At 43.7% G+C, this 14,296-nt stretch overlaps 1 protein-coding gene across 1 annotated transcript in view; it reads left to right on the top strand.

Annotated features, from left to right (window-relative positions):
- TTYH2 (tweety family member 2) overlaps nucleotides 1–13,515 on the top strand; it is an 87,214-nt gene extending 73,699 nt beyond the window's left edge. Inside the window, exons 10-14 of the mRNA XM_036758039.1 lie at nucleotides 633–725; nucleotides 1,915–2,057; nucleotides 5,885–6,070; nucleotides 7,035–7,113; nucleotides 11,336–13,515. Of these exons, the coding sequence (XP_036613934.1) occupies nucleotides 633–725; nucleotides 1,915–2,057; nucleotides 5,885–6,070; nucleotides 7,035–7,113; nucleotides 11,336–11,419 (585 nt within the window). The 3' untranslated portion in view covers nucleotides 11,420–13,515. The remainder of the gene's footprint in view (nucleotides 1–632; nucleotides 726–1,914; nucleotides 2,058–5,884; nucleotides 6,071–7,034; nucleotides 7,114–11,335) is intronic.
- Nucleotides 13,516–14,296: the final 781 nt, after the last annotated feature.

Below are 14,296 nucleotides of genomic sequence, written 5' to 3'. Positions count from 1 at the left end.
CTTTCTTCCAGAGAGGGTCATATAGTAGAATGAGGACTGACAAAGCCCCTTTGGGTACCACACCAAATCTAGCCTGGTAATCTCTTTTACCATGGCACCAGTTGATGTTTGAGAGCTTTATTTTTCCCCTTTCCCTCATGCTTTATCAAATGGTTAGGAATGTGCTGAGGATTATCTCAGTCTTCATAGGCTGTTAGAATACTGCCTCTGTGCTAAACTTTCTGTGTGATCTTAGACAAATCATGCTTTGCCTGTCTGAGCTTCAATTTCCGCATCTGGAAAATGAGGGGTTTGGACAGAATGGCCTCTGAGCTTCCTTCCAGTTCAAACTCACACCCTGTGGTCACATCATGACCCGCCAGCTGCCTGTAACTCAGAGCACCCAAGAGCCTCAGCTAGAAACTAAGGCCCCACCGCACCCTTTTCCCCTTCCACCTCCCTTTCTCCGCCAGATTCCCACTTGCATGGGCCAGACTTGCTTTCCAGTATTTGGATGCTGAGAATGTATAATGCATCCTCTCTCCATCCCTCTTCCTTGTGGGTTGGCTCCTTCCCCCTGGTTTTTAAAGCTCTTTTGCAAAAGCAGGCTTATTGTTGCAACCCTAAACCTTGTCTCCTTCTCCCCACTTCAGAAAGACCTTCTTGGGATACAGCTGCTGCTGAATTCATCTGAGTCCAGCCTCCACCAGCTGACTGCCATGTTAGACTGCAGAGGCCTGCACAAGGTATGCTAGCTGGGGAGGGGAGGATGGGGCCACACTGTAGGATTAATGACTTTACCCCGGGCTAGGGTGACAAATGGAGGGTGGCAGGTGGGGAGCAGTTGCCTTGAGACCTAGGCTAGGTTTCACCATGAAGGGGCTATAGCTGTAAAGGGGAGGGTGTTGGGGTTCATGAGTCTCCTGAGATTCCTTCCAGCAGCTGGGAGAAGGAGGCTCTGAGTAAATCACTAAACCTTCTGTTCCAGGGAGTGATGAGTCACTGCCCCATATTGCAGACACACGATCCCCAGCCTACCCAGCTGTTCTCGTGGAGAGTTAGGGTCTCAGCCTTTCTGTTATCATCAAATAGCATTGTTTAAAGACCTGTTTGCACAAAGAAAACTAGAGAGACCCAATCCATGCTTTCTAAAGAAGCCCCATTTCTGTAGACAGAGAACATATATGTATTTGTGTGTATATGTAAGAGAAAGAAAGAGACAGAGAAAGAGAGAGAGGGAGGGAGGGAGAGAGAGAGAGTTTCCTCTACAACAAAAGTTTCAGATCCCTATGACTTAGATAAAACCTAAACAGTTTTCTGAGACATGAGGACCTTAAGTGACTTGCTCAAGTCTTCCCAACTCCAAGCCCAGGCTCCATCCACTACACTATACCAATATAGAGAATGCGCAGTTGAAAGAAACCTAGATTCAAATTTCAGCTCCTCTACTTAGTACCAGTGTGACCTTGGGCAAATCACATAATCTCTAAGGAGGGGGTTAAACTAGATGGCCTTTAAAGTTTCTTCAGGATCTAAATATAAGGCTGTGTTTGTTGTTCAGTCATGTCCAACTCTTTGTGGCCCTATTTGGGGTTTTCTTGGCAGAGATCCTGGAGTGGTTTGCCATTTCCTTCTCTAGCTCATTTTACAGATGAGGGAACTGAGGCAAACAGTTGCCCAGGGTCACTCAGCTAGTAAGTGTCTGAGGCTGGATTTGAACTCAGGAAGAGTCTTCCTGACTCCAAGCCAGGTACTCTATGCACTGTGACACCCAGTTGCCCCAAAAATATAAGATAGTAGGAAACAATGAACTGGTCTATGACTACATGAAAATAGTCTTATCAGTTGCCTACTTTAGAGGGAAGGGTAGGAAGAAGTACCTTGAGTTGTCGTATCCAGGATGAGTTTTCCCTCCATTTTCCCCTCCATTTCCAGGATTACCTTGATGCCCTAATTGGTATCTGCTATGATGGCGTGGAAGGGCTGCTCTATCTTGGCCTGTTCTCCTTCCTGGCTGCCATGGCCTTCTCGACCATGATCTGTGCAGGGCCTCAGGCCTGGAAATATTTGGTTGTGAGGTAGGTTGACTGGAGAAAGAAGGGTGGAAGTCTTCTGTTTCTTTTCTCTGCAAAGGGATGAGGAGGAATATGATGACCACTCTGAGTCCTCTGCTCTGGGATTTAAGCCACAAGTCTAGAAGAGGTTGGGAGAATGGTCAAGGCTTCAGCCTTCAGCAGGTAGTTGGTTTTCTATGAAAGTATCTAGGAAATTTTAGAGTCATTAATGTGGAGAGTTGATGGTGACTGTAGTGGGGTTGGTTTGGGGAATGTTTTTATGTAAGTTAGACCATGGTACTTTAGTCTTTGAGCTGCCCCTCTTCTCAGGGATGAATTCCTCTGATGTTCAGCTTTAAAAGGTAGTTAGAAGAAACCAAGATGAAGCTAGACAACTGTCTAGGACACACCATCTGCTAGGAAGCGGCGCCGACAGCGTGACCTAGACAGCTCCTTTCTGTTGCCACCCTTCATTGTCTTGCATTACATGAGACCTTACATTATAGAATGAATGGGGTGAGTAGGGGTTTAATACTAGTGTACCCTTATCAATCTCATTTCTCCCTGCTTCCCACTTCTGCCCACATTTTCTCTAGCAACCAAACAAGATAATTTGTACTGTTTGCTAAGCATAATAGAGATGCAAAAATGGAAAGATAGGTGAACTGAATATGCATTTTAAAAAATTAGAAATTCAACAAATAAACCTAAAATAAGCACAAAAGAGAAGTTATTAAACATTAGAGGAAAAATAAATTGGAGACAAATAACAGATTATAAATAAAAATAAAAGCTGGGTCTCTGAAAAGGCTACTAAAATTGATCAACCCCTAGCTAATATGATTAAAAAGAAGAGAATGGAAAACTAAATCAATAAAACAGCAAATGAACAAATTGAAATTACAGCAAAACAGAAGGCATAATAAAAATAATCACAACATATCGTGATCAATAGTTATATGCCAAGAAAACTGAGAACACAAATGAAATAGAGAAAGGCCTTTAAAAGTCTAAAATGCTCAAACTATCAGAAGACTAGTTAGAAATCTTAAATAACCCAATCTCAGAAAAGGAAATAGATTTAGCTGTAAAAGAACTACGAAAGAACCATCCTCGTCCTGATGGATTTACAGGAGAATTCTATCAGACTTGTAAAGAACAGTTAGTACACAAATTATTCTCAAAAATTGAGGAAGAAAGCACCTAACCAGAATCCTTTTATGAGACAAATATAGCCCTAATACCTAAACTAGGGAAGGATGAAACACAAAAAGAAAACTACAGGTCAATATCTTTAATGAACATTGACTGAAAAATTTTATCAAACAGACTATAGCAATTTATCCAAGAAATCATCCATTATAATCGATTGGGATTTATATCAGCAATGCAAAAATGGTTCAAGATTACAAAAACAATCAATCACATTAAAAACTAAAATATCCAAAACCACAAGAAGCAGTAATAGAAAGGAAAATCCCATTCCAAATAACCACAAAATGCATAAAATATCTGGGGATCAACCTCCCAAAGCACACAAAAGACTGGTATCAATTCAATTACAAAGTACTCGTTAAAGAAATAAAGAATGCAGATAGCTAGATGAATATTCAGTGCTCATGAAAATGACAATACAACCAAAATTAATTTACGCTTTTGATGCCAAACCAATCAAATTACCAAGGGAATACTTTAGAGAACTTGATAAATCAAGAAATAATAAAATTCCTTTGGAAAAGCAGATCTAGAATAGCAAGGGAAGTGATGAAAAGAAATAAGGTGAAGAGAGAATAGCACTTCCAGACCTCAAATGATAGTATAAAGCAACAGTCATCAAAACCATCTGGTATTGGTTAAGGAATAGAGGGAGATTAATAGAACAGACCAGGTAGACAAGGGAGATTCAGAAGTAATAGAAGTCAATAATCCATTATTTGACAAAGTGGAAAACATTACCCAAGGAGAAATTCCCTATTTGATAAAAACTGCTAGGAAAACTAGAAAGCAGTATGGCAGAAATTAGGCTTAGACTAACATCTTATACCATAATCCACAAAACATTCAAAATGGATACATGACCTCAGCATTAAGGATCATGCTATTAAAAAATTAAAAGAGGAACAGGTCACATATTTCTTATAGCTGTGGGTAGGAAATGTATTCTTAACCAAACAAGAAATAGAAGCAAACAAAACATAAAATAGATAACTCTGATTACTTGAAACTGAAAAGCTTCTGCACAGACAACATTAATTAATTAGGATAAGAAGGGAAGTGGTCAAATGGGAAAAAAATCTGTATCCAATTTCTCTGATAAGAGTTTGATATCCAGGGTATGTATGGATACACACACACACACACACACACACACGCACACACACATACATATATCTGTGTGTATATGTATGTATATATATATATATATATATACACACACACACACGTGCATATGTGTATGTATATTGTGTGTGTGTATGACCACTATCCTTTTCCCAGTAAATGAATGGTCAAAGGATATAAACAAAGAGTTCTCAAAAGACCTGCCAAGTATTCACAAGCACATGAAAGAATGCTCTAAAATCACCAATGAGAGACATGCAAATGAAAACAACCCTGAGGTTTTACCTCACACCTTGCAAGTTGGAAAAAATGACAACAGTGTGGGAGAGGCTGTGGAAAGAGAGGCACAGTGATATATCGTCAGTGGAGTTGTGAATTAGTACAACCACTTTGGAAAGCAGTTTGGAATTATGCAAATAAAGTGACTAAAATGTCTGTACCCATTGATCCAGAGACCCAGTTACTGGGCTGTGCACTCTAAGAAAGCCATCAATAAGAAAAAAGTCCCCATATAATCCAAAATATTTATAGAAGTGTTTTTTTGTGATAGCTAAGAATTGGAAACAAAGTAAATCCCCAACAACTGGGGAATAACTAAGCAAATTGTGTTATATACGTGTAATGGAATATTATTGTAACAAAGTTATAGAGATCAAACAGGACCCAAATGAGAAGTATGAAGAGACACCCCCATCCTGTCCCTTCAGAGGTAGGGAGATAGCTGGAGATAGGTAGATGGAGCGTGTGCTAAGCGCTCACTATATGCCTGATACTGTGCTAAACCCGGAGGACACAAATAGAAGTAAAAGAAAGACAGCATGTAGAGGAGAGCTGAGAAGCAGGGGGTGGGCAGAGAAGGGAAGGTATTCACCTGGGGAAGGTGGAGAGGAGGGCTGGGGCATCATGGGCTGGTCCAGCTTTGAAGAAAGCAGGCTGGTTGGCATGGGCGCTAATGGAGGCAGGACCTCACCGATGAGAGACAGAAGCCATGGGGGTTAGGGACCTTGCCATGGTGAGGAGAAGGCCCCTGGGGGCTAGAGGTGGAGAGGTGGTCAGAACAAAATGTGGTCCTTGCTTTCAAGGTGCTTGCAATCTAACAGGCAGAGAAGATGTATACATATGAAAATAAATGTTATGCTGTCTTGTTTTTGCTAGTTAAGTGTCCTATTTAGTAAAGGTAACACGTGAGAAATGACAAAAAATGAGGGGTATGGATAAGTGCTATTGGTAGTTAGAGACAGGGAAGATCGTCCTGGGCTGGTGTGGTGATGGAAGGCTTCAGGGAGGAAGTGAGTCTTGAGTCCTGTTTTATTTGGATAAAGGATGACAAAGGCCTGGGTACTCCAGTTGTAGAGAATGATACAAGTGAAAGACCAGACTAGGTTGAAGTGGAGAGTTCATGTAGAGTAGCAGGCCAGATCGTGGAAGGCCTTGAATGCCAGGCTAAGGGAACCTAGCATTCCTCCCAACGCTTCTATCTCTGACATACCATGTTCTGCCTCTTGTTTCAGGGACAGGAGCTACGATGACATTGACGAAGATGACCCTTTCAACCCCCAGGCCCGGCGCATCGCTGCCCACAACCCCACCCGGGGCCAACTCCGAAGTTTTTGTAGCTACAGCAGCAGCCTGGGCAGTCAGACCAGCCTGCATCCCCCAGCCCAGACAGTCTCAAACGCCCCTGTCTCAGAATACATGTGAGGCCAAGGGGACGAGTGGGTCCAGTGCCCCCAGCTTCCCAAAGTCCCGAGTTAGGAACACAAACCATTGTACAAAATCCCTTCATATTCTGTTTTGCCTGAGAATAGATGCAGAGGGGTTCCTCCGGGTCCGAGTTCCTAGGCCAACAGGAACAGAGGAAATGCCCCTCCTCTACTCTCTATAGAATGAAAGGGGCATCCCCTGTAAATGGCCCGTGATGAGCTAGCCTTGGGTTGGGGCACCACTGGCCGTAGCTTAGAATCATAAAGACAAGATAGGGCTGCATAGAAAGATAGTAAAGGCAACTGAAGAAAAAAATATCACAGGGCAGGAGTTCTTAGCTTGTATCATACAGCCCTTTTCAGAATACTGTTTTTAAATGCATAAAACAAACTACATGGGATTACAAAGGGAATAGTAATATTATTATAAAAATTATAATTATCTTATAAAAATTATGCAAAAATTTGTTTTTAGGTCCACAGTCCTCAGGTTAAGAAGCTCTAGTCCTAGAGACATCCAGGGGTTGGGGCAGAGGTCCTAATGTGTGCTCACTAGCCATTCCTTCTGTCTGTCTACTGTCAGTGATATTTAGCGGCTAAGATACTGCTTTATATCATATCATATCATGTCATACATGGTATGATATGATATATTTATATTATATACAAATATATATTTATATTTATCATATGTATAAATTTATATTATAGCATATTATATTCACAAGTCTCTCTGGATGACCAAAGGACAGGTCTGGATGTTTAATAGGCATTTCTAGATGCAGAGTTATTGGGGCTACCACACCTCCCTTATCTCCCTATCTGGGCATCTCACTTCTGAAGTGGTCCCCCCTATACCTTGTTTGTTTGTACCTTCCTCTCCCCTTTTGTTTTCACCTTCCCCATCCGTTTTCTCTTTCTTGTTCCCCCTCCTAAGCAGTCTCTTCCAACCTTGCAGGAACCAAGCGATGCTCTTTGGAGGGAATCCTCGCTATGAAAACGTCCCGCTGATTGGAAGAGCCTCTCCTCCCCCCACGGTACTCTGGCCTGCTGAAGCTAAGCCATGGCAATAAATTCCCCTTTTCCCAAATTCTCCCTCTTCCTCAACCTTTCCTTTTGAAAGGAGGGAAAGTGGAGGAGAAGGGGTGGAGACCCCACAGTGGCTGGGCTGGTGACCACCATCCGGCATCCCTTAGAGTTGATCATATGATGTGTAAAGGGTCTGAAATATTCAGAGGACTCCTGGGTAGGGATATTGCCTCAACTAATGAAAGTTGGCGTCTTATCTGTAATTTATATGTAGTGTTGGGGAATTTAGTAGATCAGAGGGGTCGAACAACTGCTAACAACACTCTCCCCTGCAACCAGATAAAAATATATATAAACAAAATAAAAATACAGTAGAACATAGATAATGTTAACATGTGGTTTTCTAAGTCAAGCCACTTACAGGGATCATGTAAAAAGGCAGCTAGGTGGCTCAGCGGATAGAACACTAGACCTGGAGTCAGGAAGACCTGAGTTCAAATCCAGCCTCAGATGCTTCCTTTATGACCTTGGGCAAGTCACTTAACCTCGATCTGCCTCAGTCCACTGGAGAAGGAAATGGCAAACCACTCCAGTATCTTTGCCAAGAAAACCCCATGGACAGTATTGGGTCCTACGGTCCATGGGAATCACAGAGTCAGAAAGAATCGCACAGCAGTGGACCAGTTTCTATTTGAGTTTGACCCCTCTATGGTAGAGCATTGAGAGATTAAGTAGTTAGCCCAGGGTCACACAGTGTGTGTCAGAGGCAGGGCTTGAACCTGAGTCTTCCTGAACATCTCTCTATCCACAAGGCCTTTCACCACTGTGTTACAGTGGGGTACAATAATGGATATTTGGGGCGGGGGAGGAATGAAGGGGTTAGAGTGTCATAGGATTGTGGATTTAGAAATAGACCTTAAAAGCAATCTAGCCCAACCCCCTAATTTTACAGATGAGGAAACTGAGGCACAGAGCAATTCATAGGATCACAGATTTAGAGCTGGCAGGGACCTTAGAGACCATCCAGTCCAGCCCCTCCCCGCCCCATTTTTGTTGTCATTCAGTCCTTTTTCAGTCATGTCCGACTCTGTGACCCCATTTGGGGTTTTCTTGACAAAGATTGGACTGGTTTGCCATTTCCTTCCGCAGCTCATTTTCCACATGAGGAAACTGAGGCAAACAGGGTTAGGTGACTTGCCCAAGGTCACACAGCTAGTAAGTGTCTGAGGCCAGATTTGAATTCAGGAAGATGAGTCTTCCTGACTCCAGCCCTATGATCTTTCTGCTGCACCACCTAGGTGTCCCCTCATTTTATAGATGAGGTAAAAGAGGTACAGAGAACTCAAGTGACTTACCCTAGGCCGCATAGCTGGTAAATAACTGGCAAAGCTAGGATTTGAATCCAGGTCCTGTCATTCCAAGGTCACTTGAGGTTTCGTTGCCTGCAGCATGTATTGATGTGGACCACCAAATTCCCTAGTGATGGTGGATAATGGAAGTATGTCAACTCCTATTGTGCTCTTTTCCATTTGAGGGTTAGCCTCTTACCGACATGCCCCAGATCGCTTGTGAGAGCCTCGGACTCTTGCAGGGAGTCAGATGGCAGGAGGAGGAAGAGCTGTGGCAGCAATCCAGGCTGTGCTGGTCACCAATGGAATATCCTGGGAAGGCAGAAAGAGGATCATAGGAGAAAGTGAGGGAGAGTGAGCCACAAGCCGTGGTTGTCCCCAGGCCCCGCCCTGGGCAGATTATCAGAGCTAGATGGGAGCTTAGAGACCAATAAACCTAAACCCCTTCATTTTATAGATGAGGGGACTACTGCCCAAAGAGAGAGGACACTGGACTTGGGTCACCCATCTGAACACTGAACCCTTCCTGACTGTGGCCAGGTCCAGGGCTCTCTCCACTATACTGTTGCTCGTGCTTGTTGGAGCAGATCTGAGCCGCTTCTGAGGGGTCCCTAGAGCTGGTGGCCCTCGGGACAAGTTGAAAAACAAAAGAATGGCCAAAGGGGGTGGTAGGTTCAACCTGGGGCTGGGTCGGGCAGTACTTAGCAAACAGCCTTTCCTGTGTCCGGCAGGAGGGGTCCCAGGCAGTTTAGAACTCTGACAAGAAATTCTCATTCTGTCTGCCCTTCAGCCTTGCATCCAAGGTCAGCTGTTGATTATCTCTGCTTATGAGGGGAGAAAATAGGCAATCAAAAATAATTTATGTTTGGCAATGTTTAATTCTATTTTGCCTCAACAGATTTTCCTTAATGAGATGCGTTAAATATTAAAATCTTCTTGCAGTCCCTAGACATATAGCGGCTGAAGCAGAAGAGTGGCTTTTGGCATCTACAATTGCAGTGGTAGATAGCGGAATGTAGTAGATTTATCTCCTGCCCCACCACCAGAGGGAGCCCAGGCAGCAAGCTCAAAGAGTGGTGTTTTCCCCTGGGGCTAAGGTACATTGTGATAAAACTGCCTCAAAGTAATACAGATGATAACAAAATCATTTAAAAGCAGGGAGATTTAATCTGGGATCATTCACAACCTCTGAGTTAGTAGACCAAAAGAACTTGGAAGAGAAGGTGGCCACCTGGAAAGAGCACTGGGTTTGGAGTCAGGAAGCTCTGAGTTCAAATTTGACCTTGGAAACTTTCTAGTTGTGTGACCCCGGGCAAGTCACTCAACCTCTGTTTGCCTTGGTTTCCTCATAATAGCAGCACCCTCCTCAGAAGGTTGTTGTGAGGATAAATGAAATATTTGTAAAGCCTTAGGATAGTACCTGGTATGTAGTAAGACACTATATAACTCCATATCCCCTTCCCCAAGGCCTAACAGTGTAGGCTGTACATTAGCAAAGTCCGCTCCAGAGCATCCACCAGGACCAACCGCACCTTCCTAGGTCCACAGTACTGCCTTTTGTAGGGAGGCAGAGATCCTCTCTCGTATCCTTCCCCATCGATATTTTAAGTCACCTGGGGCCACCTAAGGAATTGGGGGTTCTTTGATGCGATCAACCTTGTTTTAAAGGGCCTTGCTCCTTGTCCCTTCACCTGGCCCCTCAGCCATTTACCTCATGCACACTAATTGCTACTAGCCTCATTCTGCTCCGGTGACTCCTGACCACTTCTCCCATCCCTGAGTCCTGGAGGTCAGCGGGCTTCTTGTGATAGATATGAAGAGGGCGGGCACTCGGCTATCCACTTGTGTTATTGCCTCTTGACGTTTAGGGTGACTAGGCCAGGAGCTTCCAGCAGGGCTAGCTGGAAAAGGTTAAAGCTAGAAATAGAGAGCACACCAGGCAGACACCTCCTAGGAGTGGGCCTATGGACCGAATCCCCTCCTTCAAAGCTGCCTCTCCAACCTTGGCTCTGAGCCATCCAGGTTAAAATGGGCGGAGGCTAATTTGAGCCTTCTACCTCTAAGCTAGCAAAGGCAGAATAATCTACTGTCTTCAGAAGTACATAGCACATGCATATCTTGGAGGTGGTTTTGAAAAGAGCTATACTGCAGAAAGACCCCCTCTCCCTCCTTCTTACAAACTCTAAGCTGAGACTGTTTTTGAGGGTAGATGATTAAGAAGGCTTCAGGTGCGCTAATAGTGGTCGTCTAAAAGCAGGAGGTCTTGACCTTGACCTTGTTAGTGTCATGTGGCCATCTAGTGATGCCTATGACCCCTTCTCAGAATGTGTGCAAATTGATAAAGTAAAATACATGGGATTCCAAAGAAAACCAATGATATTGAAAAATAGGTTGTTTTTTTTTTAAACAAGTTTACAGACCCCAGGTAAAGAACACGTGTTCTAAAGCAGGCTAAGTAACATTAAAAAGCCTGAACTTTTAGTCCCTCTTGAGCTCTTGGCTAGAAAAGTCTCATAAAGATCTCTGTCCCTCTTCAGAGGTATTTAGGGTTCACATTAGGGGCTTCCCCTCATCCCCTCTGCCTCCATCCCTTGATCTGGGTGTTCTCTCCCACTTTTGGATTTCCTGAAGAAATGTTTCTTCTGTGTTTTGACTCTGTGGGTTGCCTCATTCCCCCTCGAAAGAAAAAAGGCTGGACTGTACTGCCTTATTCCTTCATGTGCATTTCTGATTGTGAATGCCGTACTAGGCTTCCTCTGCTGGTCACAGCTTTCTACTGTTGGAACTTTCTAATGTAACTTTAACTAACAAGGTACCTAATGAGGAGTGATAATGGAAATGCATTTCCTGCTCTCATTTTTTTCCTCTTTTCTCCCTCCAGTACACTCCCAGCATGAGGGCAACATACCTTTCTGTCGCTGATGAGCACATGAGGCATTACGGGAATGAATTTCCAGCCCAATAGTCTTCCAGTGGTTTCTTTTCTTCTTTTTTTTTCCAAAAGAAAACACAACATGATTTCTTGGAATAGAAATTAAAGGAAACTAGAAAAAATGCATGAACTAAGGGAATGAAACAAATTCAACTGAAGGAGAGAATGAGCTGGTGAAGCTGATTCAAGTGAGGGCAAGCTCCTGAGCAAGGCTGATGCACCAGAGTATGGCAGACTGCCAGCCAGAGGCAGAGAAAAGATGTCAGGACTCTCTAGGGTGTGCGTGCCTGACCCTCCCTAGTGTCTTCCTCTCCATGTTGGAAGGGCCCTGTGATGGGAGCCTTGAAGCTTCTGTTCCCCATGTTGTACTTCAGCCATTCTCTCCTTTCAAAGAAGAGGTGGGAGGCCTGGACAGGACCAGAAGCTGCCATCCTGAGGACAGAGCTGTCTCTCCTTGGGCCTTCACTGAGGACTTTGTCTTCTGTTACATTTTGATAGGTATTCCAAGGGAAAAGCACAGGTCATCAGATCTCTTAAGCTCCTCTTCCCTCTCCTTCCTAACTGCACTGATTATGAGAGATTTTTTTTTTTACCTGCCTGAAATAGAGGGAAGAGTTGGGTTGGTTTTTTTTTAACTTTTTTTTTTTTTTAAGAGAAGTTAAATGTGAAATAAGTAGTTTAATACTGTCCAAATAAATAGGCCACAGGGCCACACTGACTCTTTGGTATCAACAGTCTTACCATGTAGAAGTAAGTTTGTTGAGTACGGAACATGGGGATGGGAAGGTGATAGACACAGGAAAAAGGGACAGCATTGGATAGTGCATACTGATAGTCTTCCAGGGGACCTTGGATTGGGATTCGGGGCCAGTTTGGCCTCCATTGTGGATGTGCATCATGCGTGTTTGCCATTTGACACCACCCTTCCTATGCCTTTGACCAGCTTGTTTCCTCCACAGATGGAATTCTGCTCTGAGTTTATCGGACGTGGTGGGGCTGGTCTCAGGTGTTCGCGGAAACATTTGAAAAGGCATATAATCCTCCTTATTTTTTCCTCCAGTGGTTTTTTAAAAATTGGTTATCTAAAGGAAAGAAACCTTCAGCACATTCTCCATGTAATATGTGGGATTTTGAGTTCATTTCCTACATTAAAAAAAGTATTGGTATTATTCTTAGCGCCGATCAGCTCCCCTAGGGTTAGCAGAATTTGGTTTTTAATAAAATGCACCAGAAAACTAAGAGTGAGACGTCCACCAATGCTTTTAGAGGATCCTGGTTTCATCCCACTCAGGGAAAAAGTCTCTTTAATGAGAGAGGCAGCTAACCAGGATAATGAACTGAATTTTCACACTGGGGAAGAGGTGAAAGAGGTTATTTTATCATGTTTATTTCCATGCAAACTTTTCTCTCTTTTTCAAGAGGAAGATGTGGGGTGTTGCCAACAAGCCAGAAAATGTGTCTTCTACTGTGTCACACCTCTTCCCTACGTGGACATTTTCATTCATTCTTTCATATACCTTGCTACCAGCCTTCACCTCCATTGTGAAAATAGGCTCTGAAGCCAAGAGAAAATAGTGACCTACCATCCTCCCAATCCTGAGGATTAAAGGTTAAGGTCTTTGGTGCTCCCAATCTCCTGCCAGCCCAAAGTGCACACACTCAAGCCCCTCCTAGGGCAGAAATAAAATTCTGCTTCAGCTTGGGATCGGGAGACTTTCTGGTGGTTTTGGAAGAACTCCCTTGTTGGAATAACAGTGCTGACAGTGTGGAGTATTGGCTAGCTTATGGCAGGTTAAACCAGCACTGGCAAGCTAGGCCATCCCAATCCAGGGCTCTGCCATTGGAGCTACTGGACTACCAGTGACTCACTGCGTCCCTCGCTAATACTAACCTGTATATATACTGTGTACCATAAAAACATCCTTTGTGTGTCCATGACCATGTGACTAAGAGCAACTAGTTACACAAGGTTTTGCTTCTTAACATTTCATTGTTGTGACTAGGATGGCTATTTTTAACGCGTGTAAATGGAACATTCTCTGGGGACTCCTGAAGGAGCAAAATGGGGAAAACTCTGCCTGAATGTGGATGTACTTGCCCAGGAGAAAGAAATAAACACTTGTACTAAAGTTTGGAGTTGGTTTCTAACTTCCTCAGCCACCCAGGAACATCAGGCCTTGAACTGACTCTTTCTGGAATATGGTGGTAGTGGTAGAGATTACCCACATTTTTTTTTCTAAGTCAAAGGATGGGAGAGCAGTGCCAGTAAATCACTGATAGCCCAAGAGGTCAGCCGACTTATCTATTTTTGGGCAAACTTTACCCAGGGAGAAAAGGTCATCGCGTTAGTTCCTGTGCCAATCTGTTCTCCAGTTTGCCTTGCAAGAAGGCAGTCTTACTCTTTCTAGGTTGACTGCTGTCAGTTACTCAATTTGTAACAGGTCTTGGAGTCGGAGGTCCTGGTTTTCCAGAGTCCTGGCTCTTATTCTCATAATCCTCTCTGTTCCAGGCCCTTCTCCTTTCTATAGTCCATAAGAGCATTGGGCCAGCAATTTTATAGCCCATGTTTGCTGCTTCCTGGTGCTGGGGAAGCCCGTATATGAACTGTGTGTGTCTGTGAGGTCAGCCGTTGAAAGAGAATTTATTAGCAACAACTTTAGTCGGTGTGCTAGGAGCTAGCCATAAAGATAAAAATGAAACAGGCCCAGGCTCCAAATAGCCACTTTCTCTCAAGGATGGCAGTGAGTGTGTATGTGTAAAGGACATTTTGTAGGAAATGAGATTCCAAGAGTATACTTGAGGGGGAACATTCCTAGCATAGACAATGGGTAAGGCAGAGATGCAGAGAGGGAAGTTAGAGGGTCATGTACAAGAAACAACAAGGAGGTCAATTTGACTGGGGGCTTGAAC

This window comes from Trichosurus vulpecula, chromosome 4 (assembly GCF_011100635.1).
Source record: "Trichosurus vulpecula isolate mTriVul1 chromosome 4, mTriVul1.pri, whole genome shotgun sequence".
Taxonomy (NCBI): Eukaryota; Metazoa; Chordata; class Mammalia; order Diprotodontia; family Phalangeridae; genus Trichosurus; species Trichosurus vulpecula.
The sequence above is the reverse complement of the archived record's forward strand: the minus strand, read 5'-3'. Positions and strand labels throughout refer to the sequence as shown.